Source organism: Lampetra fluviatilis, chromosome 49 (genome assembly GCF_964198595.1).
Source record: "Lampetra fluviatilis chromosome 49, kcLamFluv1.1, whole genome shotgun sequence".
Taxonomy (NCBI): Eukaryota; Metazoa; Chordata; class Hyperoartia; order Petromyzontiformes; family Petromyzontidae; genus Lampetra; species Lampetra fluviatilis.
Window position 1 is genome coordinate 1,597,003 of NC_136323.1, and position 15,468 is coordinate 1,612,470.

Consider the following 15,468-nt stretch of genomic DNA (forward strand, 5'->3'; position numbering starts at 1 on the left):
ACCTGTAACTTGCCATGGCAATGTGTAGACCTGTAACTTGCCACGGCAATATGTAGACAGTAACTTGCCATGGCAATGTGTAGACCTGTAACTTGCCATGGCAATGTGTAGACCTGTAACTTGCCATGGCAGTATGTAGACAGTAACTTGCCATGGCAATGTGTAGACCAGTAACTTGCCACGGCAATATGTAGACCGGTAACTTGCCACGGCAATGTGTAGACCAGTAACTTGCCACGGCAATGTGTAGACCAGTAACTTGCCATGGCAATGTGTAGACCAGTAACTTGCCATGGCAGTGTGTAGACAGTAACTTGCCATGGCAATGTGTAGACAGTAACTTGCCATGGCAATGTGCAGACCAGTAACTTGCCATGGCAGTGTGTAGACAGTAACTTGCCATGGCAATGTGTAGACAGTAACTTGCCATGGCAATGTGCAGACCAGTAACTTGCCATGGCAATGTGTAGACAGTAACTTGCCATGGCAATGTGTAGACAGTAACTTGCCATGGCAATGTGTAGACCAGTAACTTGCCATGGCAGTGTGTAGACAGTAACTTGCCATGGCAGTGTGTAGACAGTAACTTGCCATGGCAGTGTGTAGACAGTAACTTGCCATGGCAATGTGTAGACCGGTAACTTGCCACGGCAATATGTAGACCAGTAACTTGCCATGGCAATGTGCAGACCAGTAACTTGCCATGGCAGTGTGTAGACAGTAACTTGCCATGGCAATGTGTAGACCGGTAACTTGCCATGGCAGTGTGTAGACAGTAACTTGCCATGGCAATGTGTAGACCGGTAACTTGCCATGGCAATGTGTAGACCAGTAACTTGCCATGGCAGTGTGTAGACAGTAACTTGCCATGACAATGTGTAGACAGTAACTTGCCATGGCAATGTGTAGACCAGTAACTTGCCATGGCAATGTGTAGACCAGTAACTTGCCATGGCAATGTGTAGACCAGTAACTTGCCATGGCAATGTGTAGAACAGTAACTTGCCATGGCAATGTGTAGACCGGTAACTTGCCATGGCAGTGTGTAGACCAGTAACTTGCCATGGCAATATGTAGACAGTAACTTGCCATGACAATGTGTAGACAGTAACTTGCCATGGCAATGTGTAGAACAGTAACTTGCCATGACAATGTGTAGACAGTAACTTGCCATGGCAATGTGTAGACCGGTAACTTGCCATGGCAGTGTGTAGACCAGTAACTTGCCATGGCAATGTGTAGACCGGTAACTTGCCATGGCAGTGTGTAGACCAGTAACTTGCCATGGCAATGTGTAGACCAGTAACTTGCCATGGCAATGTGTAGAACAGTAACTTGCCATGGCAATGTGTAGACCGGTAACTTGCCATGGCAGTGTGTAGACCAGTAACTTGCCATGGCAATGTGTAGACCGGTAACTTGCCATGGCAGTGTGTAGACCAGTAACTTGCCATGGCAATGTGTAGACCAGTAACTTGCCATGGCAGTGTGTAGAACAGTAACTTGCCATGGCAATGTGTAGACCGGTAACTTGCCATGGCAGTGTGTAGACCAGTAACTTGCCATGGCAATATGTAGACAGTAACTTGCCATGACAATGTGTAGACAGTAACTTGCCATGGCAATGTGTAGAACAGTAACTTGCCATGACAATGTGTAGACAGTAACTTGCCATGGCAATGTGTAGACCGGTAACTTGCCATGGCAGTGTGTAGACCAGTAACTTGCCATGGCAATGTGTAGACCGGTAACTTGCCATGGCAGTGTGTAGACCAGTAACTTGCCATGGCAATGTGTGGTCGTGTCCTTCGATAGCTCAGCACCCCCAATGGGGCGAGCACTGCTCCCATTGCTCGCTTCAGTCGAGCGGCACTTGGAAGATCGACACAGAGAGAGAGAGACCGGGCAAGGACTCATTGTCTCTGACACAGCCTGTGCGGACCCTGTACAGCCATAATGAAGCCCTTCAGAGTGACTCCACATCCACGTGCAGTGGCTTCAGCCAGGAATCGAGGTCGTGCTTCAACAGTGGTCGGTCAGAGTCTCGGACGTGGTCACTGTGAGCCATCGAACACGATGCCTTTGGTTCGTACCCAACATCTCAGCAGCAGTGACCCCGTCTCTGAAAAGTGGAATGGCCACTTATGACCCCACTGATAGATGCACATTCAGCCCCAAGGCTCGAACAGAGCATCTCATCAAAGCTCTGTGGCTCTGACAAGTGGCATGGCCGTAAAGAACTCCTTTATAGAGGCTTGAACCCATGATCTCATCACAGTAAGCTCGGGGTCTCCGACAGGACCATTACAAATGCGACAGCCACTGAAGCCCAGCTATAGGAAGGGGGAAAAAAGCACGCCAGGTACCAGGACTTGAACCCAAGAGGAACCTCTGGGATCTCTGGCTCAGCACCAGGTGTGCTTCCACCACCAGCAGCAGCAACAGCGCCGCGGCGTTTCGGGTGGGCTCCGACTCTTGCCGCGGGTTGGGCGGGCGGGACGCAAGCCGGGTTGGACCCCCCCCCCCCGGGGTCTGCACACAGCTGGTCGCGGGGGTGGAGACGGCGTGGACGCTGGAAAACATTAGCGCGAGAGAGAGCGCGAGAGAGAGAGCGCTGCGGTGTAAAGGGAACGTCTTGTCATCCTCGCCAGACGGTCAGACGGACATCCTCGGAAGTTCCCCGCTCTTGTCCTCTGTCACGTGAGCGGATCGAGCGGCAGTAATGCTGCAAACTTGGGATGGTGGTTTGGTAGGGCTGGTGGTGTTGGTGGTGGTGGTTAAGCGGTAAGGTAGTGGTTTAACGCCCCAGAGTTCAATTCCCACTCACCATCGACATCAGTGATGATTATGTGAACCGGTCTTGGGTACCCCCCCCCCCCCATGTCTAAAACGAGTACCTGGTGCGGTGTGTAAACATCGCCACTCGGGAGACAAAGGCGGCCGGGCGTGGTTCTGCCCCCCCACCCCCTGGAGTGCCATGCCGGCCTTCATAGGCGCTCGTCAACGGCACTTGCTCCTAGTCTGTTAAGCAGTGCCGGGTTATCCTCGTAGCACAAGTAGCTACACGTGTAGTAGCTACACATGTAGTAGCTACACATGTAGTAGCTACACGTGAAGTAGCTACATAATGCTACGGGCCCCGCACTTCCGAGGGCCCCGCGCTAAATGCTTTCGAGCTATCAATTCCGGTTCAGTGATTCTGCACCTGCTCTATTACTATAGTACTATACCGCCTTCAACTTTGACGGACGACTGGGTGTTTAAGATTAGCGATTTGTCGTATTATCTGGCTGTATAGCAAATGAAAAAATTACAATTACTTTATTTTGCAAGTTAAAATGTATGTGTTTTAATATTTACGTGTTTTTTTTTATTTAGGGCCCCTTTATAACATCATGCTACAGGTCCCGCACTAGCTTAATCCGGCACTGCTGTTAAGGCGAGCCAGGGTGGGGGTCTTTGGTGGTGGTCCTGGTGATGGCTGTGGTGGTGCTGGTGATGGCTTCAACAAGTGGTTGGTTTTGGTTGTGGTGGTAGTGGCGGTGGCGGTGCTGGCAGTGGTGCTTGACAGCTGTGGTGGTTGTCGCTAATCTGAGAGGCTGCAGCAGGGAATAGACTTGGCGCGAGCGCCACCCAGCGAGCGTGGTCAGAACACCGAGATCCCGACTCAAAGACCGGCTCGATGCCTCCCACACCACGACCATCTCACCCACCAACTCTAGCACCCCTACCAACTCCACTACCCCACCAACTCACCCACCAACTCCACAACCCCTACCACCCCCACCACCCCTACCAACTCACCCATCAACTCCACCACCCCGACCAACTCACCCACCAACTCCACCACCCCTGCCACCTCCACCCCTACCAACTCCACCCCTACCAACTCCACCACCCCTACCAACTCTATCAGCCCTGCCACTTCCACCCCTACAAACTCACCCTCCAACTTAACCACCCCTACCACCCCCACCCCTGCCAACTCCACCACCCCGACCAAACACAGCACCCCACAGGTGAACGCACAGGTTAACACACCCAGGGTTTAACACTCCCGCAGGTGAACCTACACGAAGGTGAATAGACGTACAGGTGACGACACAGCAAAGATCCCCCGTGTAGCCTTCACAGACTGCTAGGAGCAGGGCTATTAGCAAGCACCTATGAAGGCCGCAATGACACGCGAGGGGGTGGGTGGCTAGCACCACGCCCGGCCGTCTTTGTCTCCCCAGTGGCGATGTTTACACACCGCACCAGGTACTCATTTGAGGCTGAGTCGATCTGGGGGAGGCCCATGACCGGTTAAAATATTCGCCAAAGTTATTGATCGTGTGCAGGAATCGAACCTGGCCGGCTGGGTTCATATCGCAGTGCACTAATCACTACACTACAACTCTCCAGGAGAACACACGAATGCACACATACAAACACACAGATGAACAAACACACGGGCGACCACAGGTGAAAAAATGCTCAGGCGAACACACGCGAACACACATACAGGTGTACACACACGTGAACACATAGTTAAACATATGCAACAGTTAACAGACACACACGTGAATACACATACCACAGGTAAATACACACACAAGGACGTACAGGTGAATATATACACAGGTGAACATCGAGGTAGATCACGGGACTGACCCATGTGCCATAGGTGACTGGCAGATGCACCACCTGTGCCACCTACTGTGCCAACTTGATGTGTTTTAGCCGCTCGGCACTCCACTTGTTGCGAGCATTGATCTTGACACCGCTGGTACTGGTGATCGACAAGTCGGAGTGGAAGATAGTAGCAGCCTTCACACGGCCCACTCTTCTTCTTGGTTCTTTCGGTAAAGTCACGTAGAAGGGAACTAATAAAAGAATAAAAATAAAACATAATAAAATACAAATCTCACGACGTTTCCTTTGTCAAGGCGTCCTTCCTCCTCTAACCCAGCTTAAATATACGCTGCCAAGCTTGGTGGTGTTCATTCAGACGCTGTCTTTCCGACAGACCTGTTCTTCACCTGAGGACGGCTGCTTGCGTTGTGGCCGAAACGTCGTAAGAATTGTATTTTTATTATGTTCTATTTTTATTATTTTATTATTTCCCTTCTACGTGACTTTACCGAAAGAACCAAGAAGATGAATTCCTGCAGTCATTGCAGCTTCATCCTCATGCATGATATAATCTGCATGTTGTTACTTGTGTTTAGGTTATTTAACAATAAGTATTGTTTATGATGTGAACACTTTAAGTGATAATTGTGTGCTACCCACTACGAATGCAGTTTGTTAAAAAATAAATGAAATTCAGTCTTATTGTTGTGCCTTGTTTAAATAACGTGTCGAGTGGCCGGTGACTCAGGCTGTGTCAAAGCACTGAGCTGGCAGTGTTGAGATTCTAGGTTTGAGAATTCAGCACCAAAAATTAGTGTGAGCTTACCTCACACTAATTTTCACATCAGTGGAAGGATGCAGATGTTGCGCCATAAACACATTCCTGCGGAGGGAGCTGGTAGGAACGTCGGGTTGCTCGGTCAATGGCCAGGGTCAACGGCGGCGTGGTGTATTCCGCAAATATGCCCGACTGTGAGGGCGGGCACAATTCGGCACCACGGGGTGACCAGCCCCTCCCCACCCTCCCCACCCAGCCCCTCCCCACCGCACCCAGCCCCACCCTCCCCACCCAGCACCTCCCCACCCCACCCAGCCCCACCCTCCCCATCCAGCCCCTCCCCACCGCACCCAGCCCCACCCTCCCCTCCCCACGCAGCCCCTCCCTCCCCACCCAGCCCCTCCCTGCACGACGGACGGACGGACACAATAATCCCCTGTGGGCTGGTGTAACCAGGAGGTTCCAACCAGTATAAGGCGCTGTCGGCAGCTGACCTGCCGCCACGCTCACGGGCCGACAGGGGGCAGCCGAGAGAGAGCGAGGTTGGTAGGGGTTGACCGAAGATCAAACCCCCGCCCCTCCGTGACCGGAGGTTGACACCCCGGACGTAACTGTAACATAAGTTGAATTAAAGACGGATTCCAGAAGTCGTCTCAACGAGCTTTATTACATATGTGATAGTGGTTTTGTTGAAACGAATAAACTAGGACCATCACCACCTCGACTGCCTTTGCTACCCATGGCTACTCTGTAGTCGCCCTGCCTCTGCAGAGCAGCAGAATGAGCGGATCGCTCTTCCCGCGCGAGCCATTCGAGACCGCCTCTTCTTCTTGTTTTCTCCCTCCGCGATCACCACCATCTCCTCCATCTCCTCCTTGTCCTTCTCCAACACGACGTCCTCTTCCTCCTCTTCCTCCACCATCTCCTCTTTAATCTTCTCATTCTCCACCATCGTCTTCTCATTCTTTGCCATCAAGGTCTCCTCCTCCCCCAGAACTAATGTGTTCTCGTCCTCATCATCTTCCTCCGGAACAAGTGTCTTATCGTTTTCATCATCCTCCTCCTCCTTCGTCTTCACGTCGTACTCCACCATCTCCACATTCTCCTCCCCGATCTTCTGCTCCACCTCCAACCTCTCCTTGTCCAACACCTCCAACTCCATCTCCTCGTCCTTCAACTCCTTCACCACGTCCTTCTCCACAACCTCTGTCTTCTCTACAGAGGCCTGGGTGCGCGAGGAGGCCTGCACCGGGTCTGGTCTGCGAAGAGACGCGCACGAGACCGTTCTATTCTCCCGCTACGACAGAGATTGCAGTCAGCTACCGATCATCCAAAGGTTGGTTTAAACTTGTGTCAGATTAACCGGGCTTAATAATATTAGAATAATAATTATAATACGCCAGCAGCAATAACTAAGGCAGGAGGACAGTTTTAAACCACGACCAACAAGGGACAACGAGCGCTACCGCTGGGCCATGTGACCTCCACAATTGTGGAAGATTTCCACGATGGTGATTTGTGTTTGGAAGAGCCACACTCCTTCGCGCCGGGGCATCTCAGAACATGTCGCACGTGAGAAGCGACATGCATCGCATTCTCACCTCAACACATTTTGAAAGGGGCCAACCCCCGGTGGTAGCCTTCACGCACGGTATAAAGTGACTTAGTACCTGGGCTGAAAGCGGGCGTTGGTCCACCAATGTTGTGATGGAGGGTTTCCATGGGCAAAATAATATGTGGCTTGATCATTACGTGGCCTCACCCAAAACATCAATCGTGGAAAATAAATCTGTTTGTAGCCTAATCTACGTGTGGGTTTTGCATTGTCCGCGTGGTTGTGATGGTGGTAGGCTCGCAGTGCAGTGTGAACGCTTGAGCCTCACAGCAATAATGTCATGGGTTACATTCCCAACTTGGGCCACTTTCTCTGTTTGATCGAAATGTTCTCCCCCTGGACTGCGTGGTTTTCCTTCGGGTTCTGCAGCTTTCTTCCAAAGCTGAATCCACGACAGCCATGCAAGTGGTGTTGGATAAACATCCCAATGTAAAAAAAATATTGTAGTCAATTCGGATATGCACAACAAAACCGTGTTCCCTACTGCGAACAGAACGTAGCAGTTTCCTCCTGAAAAGTCTTTAAACTCCTGGGTCAACACGTGTCAAAACAACAGTAATAATAACACACACAAAGGACACACGCACATTCAGAGTGGCTTACCGTCGTTCGGTGGCTACAGAGTTTGCGTCATCTTTTCTCGAGCCCAGAGCGATTGAGCCCTGGAGACTGCCGGGAGTGGTGATGGTGGTGGTGGCTGTTTTTGTTGTTGCTGCCCCTTGTTGACTGGGCTCACGTGTCCCCGTACTCTGGAGCCAGCTATGAAGCAACGCCTTTACAGATGTCATTCGCTGATTCGGGTCCCATCTGTTGGAACACAAGGACACACACGTGGTGAACATGGTGAGAGCGATGACATGAGAGTTGATGCCTTTGTGTGTCGCCATAATGGTCCAACTTTGCCAAAAACATCGAAGATTACACTGCAAATTGCTCATTTAAAATAGTCAATTTCTCTTTTTTAACCAGGTAAAACGCACTACTGAGTGTAGGCGACCTGTCCACACATGATGACAGCTCGCCAAAGTGGCCCATCAAATGCTTCTAGTAACCAAAAAATCTCACCGCATGTTTCGGAATGTATACGGAAAAAGTGCAAAAATAAAAAATCCGTGCGACCACCACCGGGAGAGATGAACTCTAAATGTGCAGGCGTCAGGGCCGGGAACGAACGAGCGATTGACAATCACTTGGGGGAGAATGACTAATGCGGGAATCCTTGATGGGAGGGAGAGGCGTTTCTTACCGGAGGCAGCAGCTGACAAAGTTCAACAATCTTGGGTCTTGGTCCTTGAGCAACAAGTGAAGCGGAGAACTCGTCGTCACCTCTCCCTTGTTGGGGTTCAGTGGCTTCCCCAGAGGATCTGCGGGAGCCGTCCACGGCGGGAGAAACGCGGTCTCACGACACGGCATCGCGCCCCCTCACTTACAACACACCGAGCAGCAGCGCAGAGGCACAACGCCGCGGCACAACGATGGCACGGCCCGACGGGAACGCATCGCGCTGATCGTCGCAGAAGTGCGCCTCTCAAATCTGACAGAGCCAACCTGATCATTACCGCGGTGTATTGACCGCGCTAATATAACGTGCCCTCTGCTTTCAAGTGGACGTTAAAGATCCTGTGATGGCACTGGAAAAGAATCGGTTAGTTGTGTGCGCGCATCAGAGCCCAAATTTTGCACAAATAAAAAAAATGACGTTATAAATCAGCCTGTTAGATTTACAAATCAGTAACGGTCACCCACAGACTACTGCAGGCTGTAGAAAACAGTGGCCCCTTCCTCAGCGATGAAAGCCTCGCACGAGAATAACGACAGAGCAAATACGATATTTACGAAAACATTAATTTTGATAATAACGCTATCAGGGAAACAAAAAAGTTGCCTGGACTCTGATCTAACTTTCATGATGCGTGCGTCGCATTTAAAAAAATGAGAACTTAAGCAGCTGAAACAGCAAAGGTGAATCACTATGGAGTGTTTGGCATCATCAGGCATGAGTGGAAGAAAGGGGACACTTAGATCCGCAGTTGATTGTCGGGTTTGGCCACGAGATGATCTGACCAAGTGTTTGCCATGAAGACCATCGACATTGTCACGTGGTGTACAGGCATTCGACGCCAACTTTTCTGGATTGTATTCTGACTTCCTGGGCCTTGTCCTGAGGATGCTTGACACAGTTTCAAGTGGGAAGTTTTCCTCATCTAATTGCTGCCAGATTTGCCTATTTACGAGAAATTATATTAAACTCCCCCCCACCCCACGCACGGCCGTTTGAGCTGAAATAATCGGCATGTCGCGAATTGCTCACACGCCGCACGTCGGGTGATGGAGGGTTTTATCAGAGACACAAACATTTGGCCAGATCACGACAGAGTTGCCTTACCTGAAATCAATGAGGAATCAAGATGCGGAAGAAGAATTCATTGAATGTACCAAGAGGGCTCCCCCCAAAACTACAACAGCCTTGGGCCCCTATCGAACTTTCTACTTTCTTTATAGATTTACTAGATACAGCAATCGTGCTGTGACGGTTCCACCTAAAGACGGAAGCTTGTGTTGCCTCCGAAACGTCGTGATTTTTTATTTAACTTTTATTAATTTTAATTAATTTTTATATTTTTTACCTACGTGACTTTACTGAAACAACCTAAGAGTATTTCTACTTTCTATCGCTCGTCCCTCCCACTCACCAAAGTACTTTTGTCTGCGGGGAGCATTGTCCACGACGTTTTCTGGAGGCATTCCCAGGACCTGCACACCGTTCGCACAAAGACAAGGGGTCACCCAGATAACCTCAACGGCCTGTCGTGGCAAATGCTGTTCGTGAGTGGCACCAGATAAGGGCGGCACGACACGCAAGGGTCACGTGACACCAGGCACTTGACACGCGGCGCCAACTACTCATTTAAGGCCGAGTCGACCTCGTGGCGGCCTAGGATGGTTAATACTTTCACGATAATATCTCGCACACTTTCTACACACAAAGCAAAACACCGGCCATTCGGGAGATCATATTCTTGGTTTTTTTCGGTAAAGTCACGTAGGTAAAAAATTAAAATTAATAGAAGTAAAATAAAATAAAAATCACGACGTTTCGGAGGCAACACAAGCTTCCGTCTTCAGGTGAAACCGTCACAGCACGATTGCTGTATCAACTTGATCAACTTGATACAGCTATCGTGCTGTGACGGTTACACCTGATCAATTTGATCAACTTGATACAGCTATCATGCTGTGACGGTTCCACCTGAAGACGGAAGCTTGTGTTGCCTCCGAAACATCGTGATTTTTATTTTATTTTTATTTTATTTTACTTTTATTAATTTTAATTTTTTACCTACGTGACTTTACCTAAAAAACCCAAGAATATGAATCCTTGCAGTCACGAAAGCTTCAAATCTAGAATTCGGGAGATCATCACGTGGCATAAACCCGCAAACCAACGGGGAATCGCAGCAAACGCCGTGTGGACGATACCTCTATGCAGGACTGGAGGTATTCCGTGACGTTCTTGGCCTTGAATAACGCCCTTCCAGTCGCCATTTCCACCACCATGCAACCGAGTGCCCACATGTCGACTGTGCACCTCAACTGGTAGCCCAGAAACACCTCCGGAGCCGTGATGTTCAGGGTGCTGCAAATATCTTGGGCTGCATGTCGCAAAGACAAATAACAAAAAAAATCCTCGTTTAACCTTTAAGAGCATCATCGCACAGTGTCATCACATCGCAATGTCGTCACACACACGTGTACACACATCAACACACTAGTACACACATCCCCCGTGTAGCATTTAACAGACTGTTGTGGCAATTGCTGTGAGCGAGTAGCAGCTATGAAAGGTGACATGGCACACGAGGGGGTGGTGTGGCCGGCTCCCAGGCCCCGGCTGCCTTTGCTTCCATCAGTGCTGATGTTTACACAACGCACCAGGTACTCGATTAAGTCTGAGTCGATATAGGGGAGGCCCCTAGGATCGGTTCAAATATTCACCACGGTTTTTAGTCGTAAGTGGGACTAGAACGTGGGTTCCTGGGTTTACAGCGTAGTGTGTCAAGCACTGCGTCAAACGCTCGCCGCACTCGCACAGACCAAGCTGAGCGCTCGATGTGAGAAGCCTCAGAGATGCTGCGATCGCTCGCGGTTTCATACACACACTCCTTTGCTCACAGACGCACGCAGTTAAGGTCACTCACGTTGGTGTCCCACAAAAAAGCTGGACTCAAAGTCGATGAGCCTCACGGTGCCTGCCACGGTGTCCTTGAGCAATACGTTGGCCTAGACGAAGAGAGGCAAACAGGGATTCACATTCAGAGGTTATGCTCAGAGCATTCAGCAACCAGCAGTGGACTGTTCTTGTGCTGCCAAAATACAAATTAAACAGATGGGGTCACACGGTGTCGCCCAGGTAAGTCATAGCGAAATTAGATGTTTCCTGAAAGCTGTGTTGAGATAAGATGTCAATTGCTAATCGCTTGTAAAGCACTCTGAGATGCGCCAATGTAGAGAGTGGCTCCATCAAAAATAAATTATGATAATCATGACTACTGCTACTCCTACTACAGAAGAGCCTCACGAAGGTTAGAGCCACCAGCAGAAGTGAGTGTCAACGAGTTGAGGAAGAAATACACACACTTGCACGGATCCAGTTAATGCTTTCTACCACGTGCTAAAACGCGTTTTACATCTTTGCAAGTCATTCCTTTCATTCACGTTTCATTGTCTCCCAAGATTCGGGTGACACTTTGAGCAACGTGCCCGGTTTTTTCTCTGGAGCGAGGTCCCTAAACAGCCTAACCCGACGCGACTTCGAACCGAAGTTGCGCTGAGCGCCGTGTCCACTCACCAGCTTGAGGTCCGCGTGGACGATGTTCTTGGAGCGGAGATGGCGCAGGGACTTGAGGATTTCCTTGGTGTATGTTATCACCATCTCCATCTCCAAACCCTGGAGTCTCGCTGCCTTTGTGATTTTCTTGAGGCTATCGCTGTGAACGAGGCAAACAAACGATTGCATTTGTCAGGGCTAGGGTCAAGCGATGATTCTAATCATTTTGATTATAATAATTTAAATTTTTACAAGGCACAGCAGACCCAACAATGTGCTTCAGAGCGCCATACAGTAAAACGTGTACATATAGTTTTTATCTCTAATTTATCTAAATATCACAGGAGATGTCCGATTTTAGATTCTTTATAAATGGAAGATTCGCTGAGGTCAGGCGCAGTTCTTCATGCAGAGAGCATTTCAAATCTCAGGAGCCTAGGAGCGAAATGTCCCGGGCTCCGAAACGTTTTTTTTACAAAAGCGCAGCTGACAGATCGGCATGGTCACGGTGTGTGAGGACCTCGACACTTCTAGAAGGTAACCAGAACGAGGGAGAGAACATACCGACTTGACACGTGCTCACACTCAAACCCTCACTCAAAAAAGGGAAAAGACAAAGATCCCCCGTATAGCCTGAACACAATGTTGAGGCAAGTGCTGTTGAGCGAGCACCTATTAAGGCGGCACGGCGCATGAGCGGGCGGTTCGCCAACACCACGTCCGACCGCCTTTGTCTCCCCAGTGGTGATGATTTTACACGCCGCACCAGGCACTCATTTGAGGCTGAGTCGACCTAGGGGAGGAGGCCCAGGACAAGTTCAGATAATCATCACTAGTGTTGGCCGTGAGTGGGAATCGAACTCGGGATTCCAGGTTCGTAACACAGCGCTCTACAGCCTCCCATACGCCCTTCACTGACACACCCACACACGCCCTCACAGACTTACACTCCACAGAACTGAGTGACGATATATAAAACCCACACAGAGAGGTGCCCGCGTCAGGACTCACACCTAGGCCCTTCTTGCTGTGAGCCACGAGGGTGACCAATGCGCTGCCGCCACGCGGCTGATCGAGTGGGCAAGACGACGTAAAAAGTTGTCAGGGCTGACAGAGAAGAGAGAAGCTTGCAGCCCAACGTGTGACATGTAGATATGTGCATCCCCAGACAAATGTTGGCTTCGCAATATCACAACGTACGCGGTAGCGTGGGCACTGCAAAACAACGACGCTGACCGATGCGCGCCCCCTACCCCAGCAGCTCCATGACGATGCAGAAGTGTCTCCTGAACCAGAAATGATCCAGGACATTGATCGTGTTTGAGTCTTCATTGTCTTGCTCTTGAAGTGCTGATGCAATCCGGCTCCCCATCCCCTCGGAATTTTTGTACCTGGCACTGAAAAATGGAAGTTCACAATTTCGATTGAATAATAATGACGACAATAACGTCTTAGACTTGCAACGTGCTGCAGTCGTCACGCGCTCTCGACGCGAGAGAGAAAGATAGTGACACAGGCGCGAGATGATTGACAGACAAGCGAGGAGGCAGCAACGAGGCGGTGAGCCGCTGCCAACAATAGCCCAAGCTATGAGGTGCTTTACATATTAATCCTTTCCCGTTCCGATGACGTACGTGTACGTCATCAAAACGCAATAGGAATAAAAACTAACATAAAATAACTTTATCGGTAGAGAGGCTCCCAGAAGGCTATGCCGAAGGGCCGTGCAGCATAGCCTGGCACCAGCAATCATAAAGTGCGGTTATGTCGCAGGGTGAGTACAATGTTCTTAAAAAACAATGGCGATATGCCTCTCTGAATAAAATTGCCGAGATGCAGCGGTGAATGAGACAACTTTCAGACGTTGTCCCGCCGTGCAACTTGCAAACATCTCAGAACGCCAAAGGGTTAAGATGTTTTCGGTCAATCAATGAACGTTTGTACATGTGGGAGGAAACGGGAGTGCCATTGTAAAACCCTCGAGTGTGAGGAGGGGCAATGCTTTATCCCCACAGAGACTGTACCACGTGGGGATGATTCCACTCCCTGCGTGGCCATCGCCTGGCAAGCCAGGGTTATAGCACCTCGACACACAACGGGAAGGGAGTTTCTCCGATCTTTGTGTGATCCACCAACCCTGGCTGCCTCCACACTGCTGGGTTACAGGCCACGTGCGTAGAGTCATCACCTGGTGCAGGAAGTCTCAACGTTCTCTCTCCTTTCACCAATTCTGAATTCTTTTGGTTTTCGCGCAATTGGTGTTTGCGATATGGGTTTGTGGCTCTGGCTCAGGATGAGGCAGTTCAAAGCCGTAAATAACTTGAGCCAGCTCTGAGCACATGCGTTTCTGAGTCACTCGTGCGTCTTCAATAGCAACTCAGCAGCTCAGACCTGAGATGAGCCCGAGTGTTCGAGGCCAAGGCAGAGGCCGTGACGACGAACACGGCTCCCATAGCGCAACACGAGCACGAAGGAAGGCGATGGTGGTTAACAGACAGTCTGCAGTAGCTTCAGAGTAGGGGCCAATGATATATTTAATCCCAAATTTACTCATTTGAAGGTGATATTTGTAGTATTTGGACGTTTTGCCAATTATCAGTTGCGTTGTTTTTTTTATACACTTGGGAGGAAACCAGGGAACGCAGAGGAGACTGATGCAGACCAGGGGGACAAATTACCAACTCGATTTAAGAAGGTGCCTGAGTCAGGAATCGAACCCAGGTCCCTTGTCGCTGTAAGGCACAAATATCCACTTAAAACCACACGGCTGCCCACGATGAATAAAATTAACAATGTCAGCCTCAATAGGTTCCATGCTGCTGTGAAACCTTACCTCGACGGGATGTTGAGCATCTTCACGGCTACTATGGTGTTGGTCTTGTGGTCGAGGCACTTTATCGCCTGGCCCTGACCCCCAAACCCAATCGTCTCCAGCACCTCGTAGCGGTAGTTGAGGTGTTCGTTCTTGAACTGCACAACAATCGCGCGGCGGTTAAGTCACTGATTTCAATTGACGCTCATTTAATGTGTGCCAATTCCGCACTCTTTGAAGACGAATAAAACAGTTGTCATTTGGGTGGTGGCGTGGCAACACGGTGTTACCACTGTGAGCTTATAATCACCAACACACTGTTGCAGCATAAGATCATTGCAGTCACACGTCCAAACAAGAACCTCTGTTGGACGATATAGTGACGGAACAGTGAATGCGGGCCAAAGTCCTTGACACCAGAACCTACCGTGGAGCTGATCTGTCCACTGACCATTGGCTTGTCATCTCTACAATGCACATGCCATTTTTCCACTGTGATAGTGGGTGTCCACTGATGACATCATTCAAACCGACATCAGTTCGGTCTCAGCTAGGGTCTGTCCTGTGACCTGAAAGCATTTTTCAGCATTGGGATGCTTAGCCAACTTCAATTACATTGTGTATGTTTATCAATATGAGGGCATCCCCAGTTGCAGATGTCCCTGCAGAGCAGATAGTTACTCAGCATCTGGCCTGCAGGTGGGTATTGGTCTGCCAATTGTGAGCCATGATTGCTGCAATATGTGTATTCCCAATTTGGTAGTTTGCAGGTGCGTTTCCAAATTAGTCCAATATGGGCCGCGAAGCCGGTACAAAATGGC

The 15,468-nt window shown here is 49.8% G+C and overlaps 1 protein-coding gene and 1 long non-coding RNA gene across 2 annotated transcripts; both read right to left on the reverse strand.

Moving 5' to 3' along the window:
* Window positions 1–1,966: 1,966 nt before the first annotated feature.
* Window positions 1,967–8,338, reverse strand: LOC144948345 (uncharacterized). The gene is made up of 5 exons (XM_078877773.1): window positions 8,254–8,338; window positions 7,611–7,814; window positions 6,211–6,651; window positions 2,390–2,572; window positions 1,967–2,057 (listed from the first exon to the last, which is right to left on the reverse strand). Exons 2-5 carry the CDS (start codon window positions 7,793–7,795, stop codon window positions 1,967–1,969), a joined length of 900 nt encoding a protein of 299 aa, XP_078733899.1. The 5' UTR covers window positions 7,796–7,814; window positions 8,254–8,338.
* LOC144948371 (uncharacterized) lies at window positions 8,339–10,613 on the reverse strand. Its single transcript, XR_013640146.1, has 3 exons — window positions 10,488–10,613; window positions 9,701–9,761; window positions 8,339–8,371 (listed from the first exon to the last, which is right to left on the reverse strand). It is a non-coding gene; the product is annotated as an uncharacterized LOC144948371 (long non-coding RNA).
* Between the last annotated feature and the right edge of the window lie 4,855 nt (window positions 10,614–15,468).

Excerpts from the sequence above, each read along its gene's own strand:
- LOC144948345 (XM_078877773.1), bottom strand. The coding sequence starts at position 7,795 with ATGACATCTGTAAAGGCGTTGCTTCATAGCTGGCTCCAGAGTACGGGG. Across the intron at positions 2,573-6,210 it reads GAAAACAAGAAGAAGAGGCG|CGTCCACGCCGTCTCCACCC; the intron begins GTCTCGAATGGC and ends AATGTTTTCCAG. Across the intron at positions 2,058-2,389 it reads CTGAGCCAGAGATCCCAGAG|TGACCACGTCCGAGACTCTG; the intron begins GTTCCTCTTGGG and ends GATGGCTCACAG.